General features: G+C 39.3%; 1 protein-coding gene across 12 annotated transcripts in view; it reads right to left on the bottom strand.

The window, feature by feature from the left end:
• PPP6R3 (protein phosphatase 6 regulatory subunit 3) overlaps positions 1-21,682 on the bottom strand; it is a 64,335-nt gene that overhangs the window by 18,044 nt on the left and 24,609 nt on the right. For all 12 annotated transcript variants that reach the window (XM_056353285.1, XM_056353288.1, XM_056353279.1 and 9 more), the window contains 12 exons: positions 20,775-20,961; positions 19,748-19,885; positions 19,189-19,254; positions 18,637-18,749; positions 17,847-17,960; positions 17,047-17,176; positions 15,114-15,266; positions 13,003-13,152; positions 12,448-12,512; positions 9,801-9,916; positions 8,002-8,087; positions 2,692-2,778 (listed from right to left, as the gene is read on the bottom strand). In XM_056353285.1, coding sequence (XP_056209260.1) covers positions 2,692-2,778; positions 8,002-8,087; positions 9,801-9,916; positions 12,448-12,512; positions 13,003-13,152; positions 15,114-15,266; positions 17,047-17,176; positions 17,847-17,960; positions 18,637-18,749; positions 19,189-19,254; positions 19,748-19,885; positions 20,775-20,961 — 1,405 coding nt within the window. The remainder of the gene's footprint in view (positions 1-2,691; positions 2,779-8,001; positions 8,088-9,800; positions 9,917-12,447; positions 12,513-13,002; positions 13,153-15,113; positions 15,267-17,046; positions 17,177-17,846; positions 17,961-18,636; positions 18,750-19,188; positions 19,255-19,747; positions 19,886-20,774; positions 20,962-21,682) is intronic.

Consider the following 21,682-nt stretch of genomic DNA (forward strand, 5'->3'; position numbering starts at 1 on the left):
AAGGATGAGGTATATGACAAGACATTATCAGGGCTGGAAATGGGTCTAAAAAACCCTCTGACTGATACGGTCACTACGCTAAGCCAGGCCAAAGCAAAAACTGTTTTGCATTTTGATCCTAAGTTCTAAAATCTGATAGATAGTTCTGAGAAACTTTAGGATTTGATACCAACACAATTAGTATATCAACATTACACAGGTAGACAATCAAGTACTGACTGTCCTCCCTATGAAACAATTAACTCTGCTTTACAACGGCTACCGAGCTCTCCTTTCCTGTAAAGTATTTCCACTATTACAGATATTAAAATGCAGATGTGACTGAAAGACATTAGTGAATTAACTTCATGAAAAGAAAAAAAACTGAAGTAAACAGACTCCTCCTGTTTTACAAAAGGTGCAACCATTAAGAACACCACTTGCCAAAATAAACAGAAAAGACAGGAGGTTTGTGACATCAGCTAGTTATGAAACTAGTGTGAAATCTTATCTCTACCTCAAAATTTTCTGCAAAAAGTATATAAAATGCAGTTAAATTGCTAGCATCTCTCAGACCCTAGACAGTTTTATGCCAGTCTCTAGTACTTCCAGTATGCTTAAAGAGACAAAAAGTGGTACTAAGCTGGCAGAGAATGAAACAATGCCTTCCCGAAGGGAAAGTTTCCAGAGCCACAGCAAGAGAGCAGATTAAGTACTGCTGGCACAAGAAACCTTACAACCCAGGCCCAGGTGACAGAACACTTTTTCAAAACGTTTCAGTTTTGAAGTGTTACTCAAACTTTCATAAAAAAGCATTTCTGTGAAAAAGGCTGGTGGGGGAAAAGAAATTTTCCCTTCTGGAACAAAGGGTCTTCATTAGAAGAACATAGTATTGAACTGTATTTGGGTGCCAGAAGAAAGAAGTCATAGCGCAAGCAGAATTAAATTTGGCAAAAATAAATCAAAGAGGAATAGGTTCCTTAGTATTTTCCTCCCTCCTCCGAATTCCTAATGGGTCCACCCTCTACTTTTGGAAAATAACTTTGTTCCCTTCTTTAACTATTGATCTAGAACAGGGTATTCTAGCTGAAGCCAGAGACACCTTTATGAATTAAAAGTGTGCAGCTGGAGAATGCTTTGAGTAACTTCAAAGCATTCCCTCCAAGTGATTTATCTTGTCTAGTATGCTTTCCTCACAAGATTACTTTAAAAGGTATTTTCTCCCCAAGCTAAGCTAGTGAAATAACAAAAAGATTAAGAAAATTGTGACAAACTTGAAAGAAACAGCACTAAACCACATTTCTACAGATCAAGTACCCAGGGATCGCCTAAGCACAGCAGGTCACTAAGGGGGGGATGCATTAGAAGAGCAGAGATATTTAAAGATCTTACTTTCTCACTAGAGCTGCTACTAGATAGCACCCAGCTTACTTAGAGTTTGTATTCAGGTGTACTTTACATGCACAAAATCACTGAATCAGATAGAAATGCATCATATTCTTAGAACTTAAGCCACCACCCACATTTTCAACTTCAACAAACAATTACCATAAGTAAGAGCTATAGAAGATGCATAAAGTAACAAAGCCAGTCTTAAGATTATCTAGTGTGTGAGCTGGAAGATTTATCAGGGTTTTAATAACCCAGGTAAATAATGTGTTCTGTATAAGGGATCTACTGGCAGTCTTGCGCTGCATGGCTCCCACTTCCACCACCAGTGAAAGAACTAGAAGATACACATATTGCAGGTAGGACAGTACTATTACAGAGATGCTGTCACTGTTCTTTAAAATGGCACCAACGTTCGCCATAATCAGTCACTGCAAAAATATTCTAATGCCATAGCGATTTAAACACTGTATCGTTATCAATTAGTCAGCTATGAAAGCATTGAAATGTCAAGGTGGACACAGCTTTGACTGAAGGTTTCAGTCTGGTTGATCTGAAAATTCTCTAGACATTCACCTTTTTTTTCTCTCATTAAACCAATTGATAACTATCTTCGAAACACTCACAAATGAGTTGTCAAAAGCATACACTGAATTTAAAAATAAGTGACCAAGTTCATTGGAAATTTATTTCAGGAAGATCTGGCTATGCACACTTGTCAGGTATTAAGGGTCTATAAAGTTAAAAACATTTGAACTGCTGGGTACAACCTGTCACAGGGCCATACTTAGCTCTATGTATTGTTGTGACAGCCGTAGAATTTGATATTTTGCCAAAAACTATAAGTAACGAATCATCCTTGTTTCCTCATCAAAATAAGGGTCAACATTAAAAAAAAAGTCTATTAGCAAAACCAAACAAACTCTTATTTGCTTTCATAGCAATTCACACTTGCCAGAGAACACAATTAGAAGCCACCATTTCAAACGCAGTATCTAGTAAGAACTAAAGTTAACACAGAAACTGCGTTCAACTTAGTCAGACATCTGGCACATAAAACATGCTCTTGGGTATAGTGACATACACAGAATGATCAAAGACCAAAAACTGGAAGGCACACCAAGATATCATGACTCGTTAAAAAGCCATACCTGTGGGTTTGATAAGGCAGTTGTGTGCATGCACACGCCTAAGTTTTATTCTAAAATTTCTAGGTTTGTATTTGCTTGTCACAGAAATACAAGCTCTGCTGCTTTTTTTTAAAAAAATTGTATTTATATGTACAGAAAAAGTAAATTATGCTGTTTAAAGAATTCAACTCACCTGCTGCAAAGAAGAATCCTGTGAGAAGCCAGTTTCTTTAAAGTCAATTTCATCATCACTGGAAGAATGAATGTGGCAGGTAGTAACCTATACAAAGGAATTCAGTCATTTGCATAGTATATGATGAGTGTACTGGCATTATCTGCCTGGATCTTCAGTTTCATATCAAAACAAGAAACTGATTTATTTTTAGATTTCCCCGACTGCTATACCACATAAAATTCCCTGGAGTATTTCAATAGCATTAACATATGCACGAGCATTAGATACCCCAAAAAAGCCAAGGCTTTTGGCCACTGCAGAATGACTATTTAACACAGAAAAGCCAGTCTTACAGCTGACAGTTGTCTCAAACATGAGACTAAACTCATGTCATGTCTTTGTACTGCATGGAATATATCAAATAGCAAGTGAATCAGTTGTCACCAAAACACTATGTTATTTACAGAGATCCTCCTCCTTTCCCATATATAAAATATATTAAAAAATTCAAGGAAAACTGTCTAAGTAAATCTACAGGATTTACAAAAAGACAAAAGAATTAAACTTCAGAAATCCATAACCAACGTGTACTTGCGGAAACAAACATGGAGTTGTTGCCACAGCAACTGCTGTTTAAAACATTAGCTTGAAAGAAGATTTTTTTTTTTATTATTTTATTATCTGACATAGAACTAGTGGCACTAGTTTGTTCAGTGACTACCATCTAAGCAACGTGCTCTTGGAAGTACTCATCTTCAATCGGTACAGCACTCCAAAGTAATTTTAGCTGAGACAGCAATTAGCTAAATAACAGTAGCAACAGCTGACCCTTAAGACCTATTCTATGAAGGATCACTAGTATAAAGCAAACCTACAAATGACAATTTTTACTGTACGATAATATATTGCATTATTCTACACACTCCTACAATTCCATGTTACATATTCTCAAGTGAAGTCAAGCAGTTCGTGAATTCCTTGTGTTTTCTTAAAAAAAAAAGTCTATACAAAAGGAGTACAGAAACGCATATAAGGCTTCATACAAGACTGCCACATTTCTGTGCTACAGTCGGGACGCATATGCAAGAGAAATTAAAGCCGTTACCTCAGGTATGTTGTGCTTTTATGCTTTTTCTTCTGTTGGTGTAAGAGTTAAAAAAAAAAAACTGGAACTGCTTTATTCTTGTACATCTACCATTCAGTCCTGCACTGCACTTTGCATACCAGAAGTGCCCCGACTTAAAGTTATTGACTTTCTGAAGGAAACCTGACCCATTAACACTAAAGCTGTCAGCAAGTGGGAAAAATAGTAATAAACCAAATTCTCTCTCTGGGCTTGTTGTGTCTGGAGAAGTCCAATGACATACTGATGGAAGACATCAGATAATGTATATCAAATGACAGACCAACTCCACTGAAGGTTAGTGTGCTCACTGTAACTCACTGTATATTTATGAAAACATTCTCGCAAAGCCTGCATGCTTGTCCTGCTTTCAGCTGGGACAGAGATTATTTTATTCTTAGTAGCTGGTGCAGTGCCGTGTTTTGGCTTTGATGCGAGAACAACGCTGATAGCACACTGATGTTTTTGGTTGTTGCTGGGTGGTGTTTATACTAAGTGAAGGACTTTCCAGTTTCTTGGGCCCTGCCAGCCAGAGGGCTGGGGGGCACAAGAAATCAGGAGGGGACCCAGCCAGGACAGCTGACCCAGACTAGCCAAAGGGATATTCCACACCATATGACATCATGCTGAGTATATAAACTGGGGGAAGAAGGAGGAAGGGGGAGACATCTGGCATTATGGCCTTTGTCTTCCCGAGTAACCGTTACGCATGGAGCCCTGCTGCCCTGGGGATGGCTGAACACCTGCCTGCCCGTGGGAGGTAGGGAACGAATTCCTTGCTTTGCTTGTGTGTGCGGGTTTTGCTCTACCTATTAAATTGTTCTTAACTCAACCCCTGAGTTTTACATTGCTTTCCAATCCTCCTTCCCATCCCTCTGGGTGGGGGCGGGGGTGGTGTGAGCAAGTGGCTGCGTGGTGCTTGGTCACCGGCTGGGGTTAAGCCACAACAATGCTTCGACGTAGCTACAAGGCATGCCGTAGTTACAAGGCACTCCGCACTCCGCATCACAGCCCGTGCAGCCCTACACACCACCCCCTTTCATGTGGGCATAGTTTGAAACAACAGAAGTTAGTATACTTAATCATTTACAACTACAACTTGTTGTGAAAAGGACACCCAAACCCAAAATTATTTAGCTTTGGTTACTACTAATGAACAGGTTAATCCTCAGTAGAAATCCTGCCCTTACTGCTGTACCAGAAACAAGCCCAGGACTCTTAACTAGACATAGCATCTTCCGCCCCAAACTCTCTGTTTCGGAGCCAACAGGACACAAGGCCCAAGTAACTGCTCTTGTTTTCTGACAGCCGCTGTAGTTAAAGCATAAACCTGGAAGGAGGAACTAGCGCTACTCCTCCCTAATAAATAGCAGAGTTGTGCCAGGGAAGGGAGTGGGAGTGACCACTGAAAATTGCAGCAATTAGTTCTTTACTTAAAGCTCTCCCTATTGAGAACAGTTGCTTTCGAACACCCACACGTGGCACAGGCACTTGTCACAAATAATTCATTCTATCTAATACGTGGCTTTTTTGCCTCATTTCCTGGTAACACTGAGAAGAATCTTCTGAAGAGAAAGGAACTACATGATGATTTTTAAGGCAACCGTGAATGATTAGTCCTCTAGACTTACTTTTAGGCTTAGTGGTGGCTTATTATCCTCACCTGGTCTTTAAGTATACCTCATGAACATTTAATATCATTACTAGTATTGGAAGGATGCCACAAAGATACATTTGAAGTCATAAAGTCTCCTGTACAAATCTAACATAAATTGTATAGCATTCTTCACAGTACTAGCATCATTAATGCGCCCTGTCTAAAGAGAAAATGAACAATTACTCCACACTTGTTTAATCTTCAGCTAGGTAAATGTAAGCGGGTAAAGCTTAGCCAAGTACTGCCTGCCTTCTACCAAAAGGACAATTAGCAGTATAAAAACAAAAATAAGCTTCCTGTGAAGTCTCTAAAGTGTTTTGGGGAAACTGAGATAGTTCTGCTACATGCTTACCTCCAAGTCTGCCGTGAATGTTGTTTTACAAAACATACCAAGAACGTTTTTGAAAGACAGAAAAGGAGAAAAAGAATGAAAGGAATAGAGTGTTGACACATTTACAATCAACATCCCTGATGTAAAACTGACAAAGAATAGTCTCATGGCAGCAGCAGCAGTTCAATAACACACGAGAGCCCAGGACCCACACCTTGCTCTGTTACAGTAAAAGAGCTTTGCTGAGCACCAAATGACTGAAGCATTGGAAGTACTCACAAGATCAGTTATTTCCACAGCCTTCACACAGCTAACTTATTTACATCTTTTTTAATGACCTTCACATCCTAAGAGTATGCATACACATAAAGACCAGATCATCTCAGCTTAGCAAATCCAGTAAGTTGACTGAAGATGATAAAGTGTAACAGTAAACCACAGTTCTGTCATTCAGGTCAGGAACCGGGCGCTCAACTATTTTGTCACCCATGACTAGATCCTGCTCAACAGCAGCTTGCTTAGGACAGAAAAACCATGAACCACGTAAATAAGTCTGCTCATCTACCCAGCAATAAATTTTCTATAGATTAGCCATATATTAAGAAAGGTGTGCTTAGGATATCGAACACCCACACTTTAAAAAAGGTATATAATTTTTCAGGTATAAACATTAGTTCTGGTAAGCTGTTTTAACCCAGGATGCTTTCATCAGCTTACAGAAGAGCTCAAACTCTCCAACATACCAAACTGTCCAGGTTTTCAGATAGAGAGAACGGGTCTGTGGAGACCAAAGCACAGATCAAAAGCAAGAAAATACGGGACAGTATAACTGCAAGTACTGTGGGGTTATGCTTTCAGGACATATCCATACAATAACCATAACTTAAACTTGACTCAGTAAAACAACAAGCTGAGTTTTCCAAGAGATCTGTCTTTTAGTATCTCCTACGCCACACCGTACTACCCACTACTGTTTATCATTCTACTAATCCAAGGCTCATGAGACTTGATCATGCAAGCAGGAACAAAGTCTATAGGTTTAGATATTCAAAGACACAGTATTTTCCAGATGGCATTTTAGATATAAGAATTTGTTTTAATAATCCTTATTTCTATTCATCTGAGTATTGTTGAGTTTGGAGATGTTTTAAATGAAGTTTTTACTGTTGTTACATCAAGTACATCCAAGTAAATGACCGTGTATCTAGAGAGCTAATTATCTTACAAAGTTAAAAATCACCTTAAAATTCCACCTCTTTAGATGACTCTTCTCTTGGTCTTGACCAAGAAGTAGTTTCTAACAAGAGGAACACACTATTGTGCAAGCACTATGAACAAATTTGCATTCAGAGCCTCATGGAAAAACTACTATTTGTACATGATTTGGTCTTGCCCACAAGTTGCACAGTTCCAGATTAATCTCCTATCGCTTCTGTTGCCACACACATCATGTTAGCACTATGTTCCAGTTGCTATATTATGTTGAAATAGTAAATTTAACCATCTATCAGCCTTACAACCCAATTAATATAGGAATGAAGCTAATGAAGCCACGTGCAAAGCATTCCTGGAGAAGACAGGTATATTCAAATTCATTAACCGTCCTTGACATTGGAAACAGTCTCTGCTTATTAAAGTCTCCCAGTGATTACTCTTAAACTGCATGTTGCTCACGATTGCACAAAACCTCTTCATACTTCTACTTAAGTTTAAAGCTTCTTTTCCATAACTATTACCACTACTGCTGTGTGCAGGAGAAATAGCACATGTGCACTACAAAGCCCACAAAGTTACTTAGGCAACGTCAGTAACACGTGCAGTGGGATGCAGGTAGCATTCTCCCATTAAACGTATATGCTTATTTACATGCAGTAGATAGAGCAACTAACACCACCTCCTGCAGTTTTAGTTTGCAGTTTTCAAGCAGACAGGAGCTTTCAAAGACACCAACTTGAGGTTGTAAAGAAATCTTCCTTCTTGATGATCATCTGGGATGAGCTATACAAACTGAACTACTGCAAGATTCCCGTATAAGATATTAATGATATGGCTTTAGCTGAAGTGTAAACTAAAGAATTTCTAGTTCCACAGCTCAGCAGCTAGACGCACCTACTAACACAAGAACATCGTAGTTGGGAAGACTGGTTGTGCTGCTGACAAGAAGCAAGGGCCCAAGTAAACTGCAACAATTTTGCTACCTTACCCATTGCTACTTACCAGGTCCACTGTATTCCTCTTGTTAGTCTCTCCTAACGAGCTTGTGCAGAATGTCTCCCATCGCTCTCTGACCTCCTCAGGAAGCTCTAGCACAGGAAACAAAAAAATCCCAATTTGATACTATTGACATCAGAGCATCACTTAGTTTTTAATTGTTCTCTTCTGCTCTACCAGAAGTACTGCAAAGAGCATACACATCCCTCCTAAATCCATGATTACTCCATCTACCAAACAAGTCCAAATTAAGCAGGTATGTATCTTTTCACATTTATTTCAGAGAGACTTCAGCAAAGGTTTAAGGATGGTAGGTTTTAAATTGAATACATCAATAATATTTTCTTCTTTTATCCAACAGCTACCTTTTAATTTAAGTTTGATTTACAGAACCACAAATGGTCAGGGTTGGAAGGGACCTCTGGAGATAGCCTAGCCCAAGCCCCCTGCTAAGGCAGGTTCACCTAGAGCAGGCTACAGAGTCACATCTAGGCAGGTTTTGAATGTCTCCAGGGAAGGAGACTCCACAGCCTCTCCAGGCAGCCTGTTTCAGTGCTCCATCACCCACAAGGTAAAGAATTCTTTCCTCTGATTCAGAAGGAACTTCTCGTGTTTCAGTCTGTGCCCACTGCCCCTCATCCTATTGCTGGGCACCGCTGCAAAGAGCCTGGCCCTGTCCTCTCAGCACTCGCCCTGGAGAGATGTGTGTGCATCAATGAGACCCCCTCTCAGCCTTCCCTTCCCCAGGCTCTGGGCACTCTGTCCTGCTTTCAGCTGGGACAGAGATTATTTTATTCTTAGTAGCTGGTGCAGTGCTGTGTTTTGGCTTTGATGCGAGAACAACGCTGATAGCACACTGATGTTTTTGGTTGTTGCTGGGTGGTGTTTATACTAAGTGAAGGACTTTCCAGTTTCTTGGGCCCTGCCAGCCAGAGGGCTGGGGGGCACAAGAAATCAGGAGGGGACCCAGCCAGGACAGCTGACCCAGACTAGCCAAAGGGATATTCCACACCATATGACATCATGCTGAGTATATAAACTGGGGGAAGAAGGAGGAAGGGGGAGACATCTGGCATTATGGCCTTTGTCTTCCCGAGTAACCGTTACGCATGGAGCCCTGCTGCCCTGGGGATGGCTGAACACCTGCCTGCCCGTGGGAGGTAGGGAACGAATTCCTTGCTTTGCTTGTGTGTGCGGGTTTTGCTCTACCTATTAAATTGTTCTTAACTCAACCCCTGAGTTTTACATTGCTTTCCAATCCTCCTTCCCATCCCTCTGGGTGGGGGCGGGGGTGGTGTGAACAAGTGGCTGCGTGGTGCTTGGCTGCCAGCTGGGGTTAAACCATGACACTCCCTCAGCCCTTCACCATAAGGGAGATGCTCCATCCCCTCATCTCTGCATCCTCTGCCAGCCCCTCTCCAGCAGTTCCCTGTCCCTCTGGAACTGGGGAGCCCAGCACTGGACGTGGCACCCCAGATGTGGCCTCACCAGGGGAGAGCAGAGGGGAAGGATCACCCCCCTCGACCTGCTGGCCACGCTCCTGCTGCCCCTCAGGATCCCACTGGCCACCTTGGCCACATGGGCATGCCCTGCTGGCCCATGGGCAACTTGCTGCCCACCAGAACTCCCAGCCTTTCTCTGCAGAGCTGCCTTCCTGCAGGTCACCAGCCCTAGTCTTACTGCATAAGGTTGTTCCTCCCTAGGTGCAAGACCTCACACTGGCCTTTACTGAACTTTCTGCAAATTCATTTCCTCAGAATTTGGTAAAGAAAGCCATTAGGCAAACTTAAGACCATTAACATTACCTTTAATGAGCTGTTGTACTAGCGTACTGTTTGGCCCCTTATCTGTACTATGCACAATACAGTTTGCTATCCTTGTCAGATGACCCATATAGCCATGCCGTCTTCCTCCTTCAGCCCTGCAAGAAACAAAAGGAATTTAACTGCCTGCACTCAGAGCAACTGTGCTATCATATTTCGTTATAAAACCTGCCAGAGTCAAGAAGTTAGAGAAGACAAATAGAGTAGGTGTTCTTAAGCAGAACACTTGCATCCTGAAACCAAGAGGTTCACAAAAATACTCAAGAATTTAAGAATCCAACTGGTTTGGCTACATTGAGCCAGCTTCAAAGACTTAACAAGCATGTAAACTACCAAGAAGGAAGTGCAGAGTTTCTGAACAGGTTATTTCTGCTTTCACATTTGTGTGTGTGGGTAGAAAGAAAAGCATACAGCATTACCAAGATAATGACAAAATTAACAGATCCACAATTTTTAGGAAATTTCTGTTGCTGAGAGCATTTCTCAAAACTCAAATTACACTGAATGGTCTCTCAGAGCTTTGAGCATATGATCAAAAGTTAAATTCTTAAATCCTAAGCACACTCTACTATTGCAGAGTTTCTTAACATTACATTTAGCATACAGAGCTGAAATGGCATGAACAACTGAAATTTAAGTTAGGATCATTGCTTTCCTGACGTTTAGGAGTGACATTTAAGTGAACACCAAAGATACAATTACAAGGCAATTCAAAGATATTTTTTTTTTTTCTTGCATACAAAGATATAACAGAACTGCTTTGTAGAAACAGGAGCTACCAGTTTTTAGAGTACTTAGGAGTTGCTATGATCAACTGGAACTGTTCTAGATCTGACCAAAGAGCTAAAGTGAGAGCTCCAACCTGGACTGAATTTCTAGCATTTAGCTGCAAGTTAACCAGATATTTGCGTGTCAGCTTTTCAAGGTTATGTGCTTTTAATATAAAATAAGATAAAAATCAAGTAAGACCCACTCAATTGGCTAGACAAAAACCCCATGACTGAATTTTTTGTAAATTGGCAGCAGTTCAGCAAGTAGCTTATGCTATGCAAACACAAAATCACATTACTTGATCTTCCACCACCATCATCACCATCTCACACAGAGGTAACTAAAATTATATCAGTGCTAGATGTCACGAATGAAACAGTATCACATTGCTCACAGGAACAAACTGACAAAGAGATTCCAGTCTTGTTTCCTTGACTGCTTAAGCAACAAGTCCATTCAAAACAAGCAACACATGATGATGGCAAAGGTTATTTCTAATACAGGATATACCATAAAGAACATTTGTATTTGACAAAGTGGATTGAATAGTCACTGCCTAGCCAGAAAGTCTAGAATATGATTGTATCCTCTGTTAGCAAACACTTATTAATCCCACTGCATCAAACAGCTTTTTACTATGTCAGGTTTTTACCAGCAGAAAGCATTTTAGAAAACTCCATTTCCTGAAGCAGCGAAGGTAAAAGTATTTTTATCTTAAAGACTTATCTTTTATATTTGGAGTCATACCCACAAAAAATTGGATTAAGGGGTGAATTACTTAGCCTGATTGTTTCTCGCCAATCAATTCTTTCCAGATAAAAGCACCATCTGAGGTTTACTACAATATTTTCCATATTAGTATTTGCAAATGTGACACTACATGTCTAATTCACCCATATAATAAGCACTTGATCAAAAACATTCTTATCCAACCAAAGAATAGTTTTAGGTTGGATCTACGGAAATAACCTTCCATACTTCTCTCCTATGAGAGTCTAGATCCTGTTAAACTTGGCAGTTCTCTAACCTCAGGAGAATATGATAGAACACATTTGGGAACACATGTTTTCTATAGTTAATAAATTAAGCCACATTCCCTTGCTTCATACCATCCTCTTCACCTACTTCAACACCCTTATTTTCAGGTCAGTTACATTAGCCACATATTTACTACCTGATTCACAACAAATAGGAAGAGGAGTATTCTGGGGAGTAGAACTGTCTCAAATAACACACTAGCAAACCAGCAACACTATCTCAAGTCACCTAACTCAGCATTTTGACAGGTCAGAGCTAACATTTACTGTTCAGTATCTCCTGAGCCAAAGGAGCTTTCTGAAAGCTGTTTTACCACCCCAGGTGAAGACTGACTTTTTTTTGCTCTTGTTGTGAATACAGATAATGTTAGCTTCTGAAATTTCCATCCTTTCACAAACACACACACTTTAAAAAGTTAGTCCGTGCTGCGGACTTGGCTTTTACTACTTAGGAGTCTGTTGCTCCCCAGTACGTAACGTGCCTTGATGTGTTCCTAAGTTTTCCGTTGCTTACTGGAGAGAAGTACTGCCTGTCCTCTCAAAACTTAGGGTATGTTTCTGTACTTGATGATGGGTAGACTTCAAAGATCACAGTAATATCTTATACATGGCAAGAGTGACAAACTACTGTATTCTCAAATAGTCATGAGAAAAAGCATTAGAATGCTACCAAAAGCAGTACAAGAGAGCACTTTAATCCAAATATTAACATAGATGTGTTTTTAGGACTGGTCAGATGAGTTACGAATTGGCCATACATTCATTTCACAATTCAAGTCTTATGCAGGTAATTGCAGGGAATGAGAAAACTAGTTACTCACTGTTTCTTCTCATTCATCTCCCATGCTTCAAGTATTCGTTCTATTAATTGGCACTTAAGGAAGAGCTGTCAAAGAAGCAAAACATGCTTAGCAGCAGTAAAGTGGAACACTTACTCATTTTACAATTGATTCTAACAAATACTAAAGTCTTACAAGACAACCAGTTCCAGGTTCAGGATAAGTCCTTTCATTATTAAAGGGTTTAAAGTTCAGAAGCAGCAGTCAGATCCCAACCAGAAACCTAAAAGCTAAACCTGTATTAATTCTACTTCTCCTTATAGCTGCTGAGTTGTAGTAGCATGACGCTATTGAAATAGCAATTTTAATTCTTAACAATGCAATTTTAATACTTAAGAGGAACAACTTCAAGGAAACTAAATACTTGCAGCTCTGCACGCGTGCTCACTTTGGGACAACAAAACTTAAAAAAAAAATATTCTTGTTCATCATACACATAACTCAAGTAAAATTGGGGTATACTTTATGTAAGAGTAACTGCTACGATAGCCTGAACACAGGAGAACTCAGGAGATTCCCAAAAACCCCACAACTTACATGCTTCAGTAAGAGATTGTCCCCAGTGGAATCCTGATCTGTAATTGTGCCATTTTCTGTGCTTTCAAGAGGACTTGCAAGAATCAATGCAATACAGATTTCTACTTGAGTATGCAAGAAGTTGTTCCACGTATACTTAAAGAACATGTCCTGAAAAACAAATTCAACAAGGTTTACAGAAACCAAGGATGTTTCATTAAACATAACCAGTAGACTCACCCCAACAAGTTATCTTAATGACCACGCTAGAATAAATTCTTTGAGTTTTACAATAAGTATTACTGTGCAAAATTTGTGACCTACAAAAAAGTTAATTCTTGTGCTGGCTGTTACCTGAACACAAGCACCACACTATCATACTGGATCAGAACAAGAACTCAGCTGTAACTGGATTTATCCTGGGGGTAAACAATAACACACTTTCAAAGGACAAAGGGAGGAACGACACTCCCCACTTCCACTCTTTCCGCCAGCTACAGCCCAGAGGGTCCCAGAGTCAGAAGGGTTATTTATGACCTCAGTAGCCCTTGACATGTTTCTTTTTCCACTTTACCTTCTAGCATCTACAATACCATTATACTGTGCTCCTCATTTCAGTGAGATTCCTTACAAAGTCGTATTGACCTGTTTTGAACCAGTCATCTACTAATTTTATTCTATTACAGCATGCTACCCCAGATAATCTAGCTGCAGTTTAAGATTAAATGCCTTACACAGTAGAGAAAAATAATGAGTTTGGATATGTTTAGTCATTTAGTCATGTTCCCAATTCTCCACGTTTTTCCTTTTAAACACAGTAAAGACTTTTTTTTAAGCTTTATGTTGAGTTTTTAGACTACTTACTGCAAAATTCAAATGATTGCTGTCACTGGTAAAATGAAATTAGTTATGGAAATGAGTGCAGTGATTGGAACAGTATTAAATAATTTAAGTCTCATTCAAAAACCAGCTAAAGATCTTCAGTTTTCCTTCTAATGACATCCTCCCGTAAAGATACTCTACCAGAACTAGACAGCTGCTTTTCCTAAGTTAAGTACGCACAGTAAAGCATGTGCTGTTTCAGCAAACAGCACAAAGCACCGGTAAGTTTATACGGCTGTAATAACTTTTCTTCCGTATGTAAAACCGGCAACAGAAAAGCATGTTCAAAATTCATGGGATTTAGTTTACAAAACAATATACTTAAGAATATGCCAGTGTTCATAGCATGTACGTTCCCTTGGACAACACATCTAGAAAAAACGTCAGTTACAGTGAGGTTAGGTGCTAACTTGTATGAAAACAGCTATCTGCAAACCCAAGTTGTGCAGAGAAACTGAGATGAAGATATTACAAATGCAGCTGCATTGATTAGTCCAAGGAAAAAGGGCTTTTAGACTAACAGAATTTAGGGCAGAGAAAATATTTATACTTCAAGTTTGCAACCGCCTTCTTAGAAGCAGAAGCTTTGTGTTGTACTCTGAAACTGCAGTGTAAGTTCCCTCATGTTTTGATAGTTGTTTTTTAACCGATAACTTGAATTTTTTTGGTCAAGCTAAACACAAAGAATATGTCCTACTATAGTTGAAATACGAGGTAGGAAACACTCGAAGTATACATTCCACATTAGCAAAGAGCAGAGAGTCAACTGAAAGTTTGTTGTGCAACATTTTGCTTTCAGATGTTTGAAGGCACACGAGCTACCAAGAATAACTGCCCCTTTATAGGCCAGTACCGAGATACCATTTGGTGTACCACATGAGAGACAAAGGGGTTTTAAAGGAACAACTTGGGAAAAGAATGAAAACAGCAGGAAAGCCTTGAACACAGCTGAATACTTGAGAACATACAGATGAAAAAATAAGCTTGTTCAGAAAACCACTTCATGTATTTCTAGAGGTGTAAATAAGAAAAAAACCAGCGAGCAGAAGGAAATGTTGACTTCAGACTATCAATTTAACAGTAAAGCCCAATACTAAAAGTTCTTAAACAGTGCAACAGAAGCCACACCACAGATAGGCAAAAAAGTTAAGGTAGGAAATACACGACAAATTTTCTGCAGTGACAGAAAAAAACTGACAAGATCTTAATAACAATCCCTAAAAATAAAGGCAGCAGCATAAACTTCTTACCAGTATTACTCCTATGCTGTTAAGCTCTATAAGCTCCTGATTCACACTGCTTGTATTCGTCTGTAAAAGGCTAGATATTAATCTAATCACGTTTAAACGCGTGTTTCCCACAGGTGGATCCAATACACCCCAAGTTGTCTTCATGACACCTTTCTGAAAATGAAACAAGGATATAACAGACCCCATTAAAATACATAAAATAAGCTTTTAAAAACCAGCTTATTACTATGCACAATGGTAAGAGCAGTGCTTAAAAATACAATACAATCAATCCTTGAGCAGCAGTCTTACCTTCACTGTGCAAAAAAGCAATTTTCAGTTCTGAACACTATAGCTTATTTTAACTCCATAGACAGGAAATAATAAAAACAGCCACACGAAACCAGTGACATTGTAAAAACCGATGGTTAACTACAGACAGGACCTCAAAGTAGATGCGCATTCTACCCAATCTTGAAATTAATTAGGAGATACTACTTGGGAAGTGCTTCTCCCTGGTGAAGCCAGCCATAGTCTACATTGTTCCAATATACACAAAACAGCTAGGTAGACAGTTTCTAAATATTTAATGCCTCAACCACCCGACCTTCACGTACCTGAAAACAACTTCATTAAGCAACAGGCTTCTCTAGTATCTTATTCTAATTTTAGCTGGTTAACAAATTGGAACTGATGTCACGTAACTAAGTGCCAGCCAATAAGAGAAATCTTGTGTTAGCTACTGTAAAAGCTAAAAATCTAGTAGCAAATATGCTAGGAGCAGGAGAATTCATAATGAAAATGTCTTCCAACCTTAAGGCACAAACAGGTTTTCATGAAGAGACCACTACTGCCTTCTGTAACACTGAATGTCACTTTTGCCTGACCAGCACCACCCTTGCATCAGAAAAGATAAGTGACAACCTGCTAGCTCATTTCTCCATTCCTTACATAAAGCAATGATCTAAGGATGGTCATTTAACTAGTGCTTAAAACGATCAGATTCAGTAACTCTAACTCCACTAGATGACTTACTCAAATGCTAAGTATGTCTAATCATCAGAAAATACTCAAGTACCCTCTGTGACCCTGCTTTTACTGTAATATAGACCTGTACCTTGCCACATTGTTGCAATAAGCAAAAGAGTTTCTTTGCATTATCTTTCTGCATTTGGAAATCCTGAGGTCTCATCTTCTCCCAGCTAAAATACACTGTAACACCACCTTAACTCCCTACACATCTGGTATTTCATACACCTCAGGTCTTTATTTCCACTTTGGCCCACAGGTCCTTCTTTCTTATGGACCATGGCACTCTGTTCAGGGTGCAGCGCCCCAGCTGAAATTCTGCCAGTGAAAATTTGAGTGGAAAAATATGAAAGGATCATAGGTAACCCCCCTATTTATACATCTTCTATTTATCTTTTTGCAACAGCCTGACACAGGTAAGTTGCTTAAATCAGTTGAAAAGCCCAAAGAATTTAACATGCCTGGAGTGCCAGGTGCATGCTGTGGAGCTGGTCTACTTGTGTCCTGGGCAAGTCTAGAGAAACGTGGGCCGTGCTGAAGTTCCAGACAACTGAAGCATCCATAGTCTGTGTTTCCTATTCTGCCAGGATTTCCAAGCGGGGTGGGGGTGGGGGTGGGGGGAGAGAGGACCCACCCTAAGAATATTTAGCAAATCCCTTTTCATTGCTTTCAAAAAGTATGAATTGCTTCAAGGCTATTCTGCCAATTAAACAAAGTTTAAGCTGGAAAACCCTATCAAGTAGCACAACACACTGGTTCAGGGACACTAATGAGCAGCAAAGCTCACAAGAGGCTGGGAAGGAGGCTGGGTACTTGCCCAGACGTTGTCAAACTGCATTTTGTCTGTTGTTATAACCTGCCTAAAATACAGCCATATAGCAACAGTCTTGTTTCAATTAATTTGGTAGAGTTAGGTTTCACTTACTTTTGGAGGCTCAAGTAAGAGTTCATGGAAGGATGAAAGTCGTGCTTTTATGGCTTCTAAAACACTTTTGTTGACCGAATATGTTGAATTGCTCATGCCTGGAGGACAGATCTCTATATGGCCTTCAAATCTAACACACACAAGCAAAATCTGATAATTAATATCAAAACTAGTTGTAAAGCATCTTTAAGGTATGATTTTGAGAGTGTCACAGTTCTGAAGGCACGTGAAAAGAGGAGGCCAGCAAAAAGATCACGTTACAAATACAAATTAAGTGTGAATTAATGGTTGAACAAGATTTTTCTAAACACCATCTCTAGTATTTTTTGGTTTATTGTGCTTGAAATCACTGACATAGTTTTGAGATTAAACACTACAGCTGTTTTTTCCTCTTTTGAAGCAGATCAAGAGCTTCATTCATCTATCCTGAACAAACAAGTTGAATGTACCAGAGATCTGTTCAGCGGTTTCTCAAAATGAAGTTGTAATAAAACTCTGAATTTAAAAAGCTAGAACCCATTCGTTGCACTGTACATATTTACTCTATTCCTTGTATGCAGAAACAAATTGATGAAGTGCAGTTAGTCTGATCTGTCACATGACAGTTAACTGGCCTGCAGAAAAGACCAGTCACTTGGTGAAATTGTAGCAATGCCAACTGCAATCACTTAGTTTCCTTCTACTTACACAACAGACCACAGAAGTAGTTCAGTCATAAGCATACGGAAGACACTTGGTAATGTTGAGCAGTAGTTTAATTAAATTACACAGGCATAATTTAAGCCAAATAAAAGACTTACGTCTGTCGTCGTGTCTCAAGTAAGGTCAAGAGTATTTGGATTGCACTGACTATTGCAGATTCATTTTTTTCTTTATGAAAAATATTAGACAGCAGCTGCTCTATGATTTCTTGTCTGAAAAGAAAAGCATTGGTATCAGATACAACACTACTTCAAGACAGAGCTGTTAACAGAAGTAGCTACCATTTACCTATGTAAAATTAATAAAGGGATAATAAAAAGAAAGCCAGTAGCTATTTCAAGCTAGCAGGTACCGCTAGGACAATCACTCCCATCCTCACTGCCACAATGATATTCTCCTATTAAGATCACAGAATCATTTAGGTTGGAAAAGCCAGATCAAAAACCCAATTCAGCTTGCCGAAACAGCCACACAAGCCTAAAACCTATAACCAAAAGAGAATACAGAAGCACCTCCTCTGGCAGAAACACACACCTAGATTAACTGAAAACAAGTAAGTGATCAAAGCCAAAGTCTCCCATGCGTACACTGCACAGTATCAAACTGACCTCTACACATCTGATCCCACTTGGCAGCGCAGGAAATATTTTAATGAGACAATCCCCACCCTCCCCCCCATGAAGTCCTCCATGTGGACTCTCCTTACTTGCAGAGTATTTTTATTAATATTTTTTTAAAGTATTTATTTTAAATCACACAGATGACAGGTAGCCAAGAAAATTCACCTGAAAAGTGGGGCTCTCCATTTCTAAAGGTTTTCAAGGTCAAAAGTTAAACCCCATAGTTTTTATGAACTGAAAATAAAATCAGAAATTCAAACCAACTTACTTCTCTAGACTGGCAAGCAGTGGATCTGGTTCTGAACTGTTCTGTACTTGTAACATCTGATCTCTGCTTAGACGAATAATTTCACAGAGTGACTGTGATGCATTTGAATGCCTCTGGAACAGAAAAACATAGCTTTTCACTGTAAAGTAATAACATACTGGACTAATTCTTCAATTAAAAACTGTGAAAGATTCAACTCCGAAAGAGTCTCTCCTACCCCAAAATATTCAAGCAATAGCTTCATGCCATAATTAAGACTCAACAAGACAAAAAACCCTTGATGCATGGGGCAAGAATCTATTTCCAGTATTAAGATAGCAAAACACTAGAGTTTAATCTTCAAACAGCACTGCACATGCATAAAGCTTTGACCAGGATCTGATGGGGGCGGGGGGCAGTGGGTGAAAAAACCCTATACATCCTCCCTCAAATGATCCACACCTAAACTGCTGAAATGAGCAAGCAGAAAACAGTGAAACTAAGAAGTTTTCACATTACGTTGTACAACTTGCTGAATAGACAGACCCAGAACAGTGTCAGACCAATACTTACATCTTCATCTTGAGATGGATGTACTATTTCCACAAGCCGCTGGATAATTCTCTCCTCATTTAGCCACTGAAAAGTTTTTGTGGGCGTTAGTAACAATGTCATCCAAGTGAACAAACTAAATGGATAGAAACTAACCAAAACTAGTTGTTTGACAATTATCACAAGTCATACTGTTGATATTTCTAAAAAAGGACTAACAATACTTCAGAAGACAGGAAAAAAGTAAAATCACTGTTTCTGAGCAACTGTAAAAAAGAAAGCCTTATGTATAATTTTAAAATAAACTTTCTGATGCCAAAAAGTGTTCAGTAAGGTCCAAAACATTTTTAAAACTGCATCTAGCAGTGTTAAATTAGATACTGAAGACGAGAGGAAGAGACTAGCCACTCGGGTTCTAAGCTGTCCCCACAAATGCTCTGGCTCCACTACAAAAGTATTGGCAGCTTGAAGCAAAAAGAACCCCACCACGTCTAAGAAATAAGCTTTGTAAAACCAGCAGAAGATAAGCCACTTTACAGTTCACACGTCAAACAAAAGTCTTTCAAGACATTTTACTTACATTTAACACTTCTTGCCGGGGCTGTGGAGGTTCTATGCAAGTCAGTAGTCTGAGCAACAAGTCCATGATTGCAGAGGTCCCTATGTGCTTAATAATGAGGTCTACAAAATCATGCTTCCTCTTTAAAAAATCCACAATCTAGAAATTAAGAAGCCAGTTTACATTTGCTTATCTGGATTTTACATGGTAAATCACACCAACCAGTTTTGATTCTCTCTCCTACCAAACTGAGAAAGTAAACGAGAACATCTTAAATGCTTTTGCCACTTAAAGCTGCAGTACAAGGTGAGATAAAATAATACACACGTGTAGAGTAGCAAAAGTGGCACAGAACAGATTCATACTATATGCGGTATGTCTTGGTCCTCCTTCCACACCCAGCTTGCTGACCATGAACTACTTATACCCCAATGCACAGTCAGTTTTCCTTTTGGTATGAATTACTCTCATTCCTGCTTAGTGAGCAAAGCTCAACACAGCAAAACTTTAACATAATCAAGCAAGCTCTGTATTTGTTTCTATTAAAGATACAAAACAGTCAAAACTTAATTCATCCAGGTATGAGCACCAGTCATTGCAGCTGATGGCAGGACTGGGCCACATGAAGAGACTACAACAATGTTTCTGAACAAGGACTCAATATGTCTGGTCTTATTTAGTAAGAATTCTTCACACCAAATCGGACCCACTCCCACTGATTCAATTCAGCTACCTTCACCTCTAACAACAATTAATGCAAATATCGCCACATAACATACTGAACTAAGCTAAGCCAGAAAGTAAACACACACACTGATCGCACAAATAGCTCAGAGGCAAATCTGAACCAAATACATGTTACTCATCCAGATTATTTCTTAATCATGTGCATACCGTAAAAGAAGTTAGCATCTTCAGCTAGTATGGAAGTTGGAACACTTTTTTGACCCTGCTGCTACCCCTCAAACACACAGTCTTAAAGCAGCACTACTAAGTAGTACAACTTTATTAGAACACTTGTTACACTGGAAAGCTTGTAAATATTTACCTGTTCTGGTTTTCTGCTTATAAGAATACTTAGCACCTTGCTGAAGAAACTGGCCAGTAAAGGGTTTAGAGGAGATTCATTTAAGAGGAAGCTGTACAGTTTCATAAGTAAGGATTCTTCTTCTCCCAGCCTATCGTTGATCTGTGAGACATCCGATGTAAGCAGCTCACAGGATATGTTTGGATACCTGGGGAAAAGAAAATAAAATTATCCACCACTTATACTTCAAAGCTGTCATATTTCCAGCTCTGAATTCAAAACCTGGTAAGGCTTTTGACCAAGTTTTCAAGCAGGGTTGGTCTGCACTAATTAAAGTGGCAAACTATTGCAAGGTAACATAATTGCACATTTAGCCTACAAGCTCTGTTTCTTCACTTAAGAAATGGCCTACTCTGATCTTCAGTAGCAACGGGACAACACTAGGGAAGTGAGGAAAAGAAAGGGCATGCTTTTATTTTAAGATCTATTGTTAAATCCATCTGTTCAAATACTGATCTCATTTCAGAAGCCACTTCATTTTCTGAAGGGAAAAAAGTTAATTACCAAGAAATTAAGCAGACTGATAGTACTGCACCAATACTGGGGAAGGAGCAGTGTGTTTGCCCCTTTCTAACATAACACTGATTATATTAAAAAGGTCAAAGGAATAGCTTTAGGATTATTTTTATATATATATCTCAATTATGCAGAAACTCAGTAAGCTAAGTCTGACAAAGCCTGCAAAACTAGCTATTTCTGACTCAGTGTCATGAAGCAGTACTACAGTTCAGAACACTGAGTAATTAAACCAAGGTGTCATCAAGACCAGTAATTTCCTGCACTTGACAGCACTCTCACACACTCACACTAAAGTTAACTGACAGCATCAGCAGCTTACTCCAAGTGAAAGATGCTTCAATTACAAACTC

Source organism: Falco biarmicus, chromosome 10 (genome assembly GCF_023638135.1).
Source record: "Falco biarmicus isolate bFalBia1 chromosome 10, bFalBia1.pri, whole genome shotgun sequence".
Taxonomy (NCBI): Eukaryota; Metazoa; Chordata; class Aves; order Falconiformes; family Falconidae; genus Falco; species Falco biarmicus.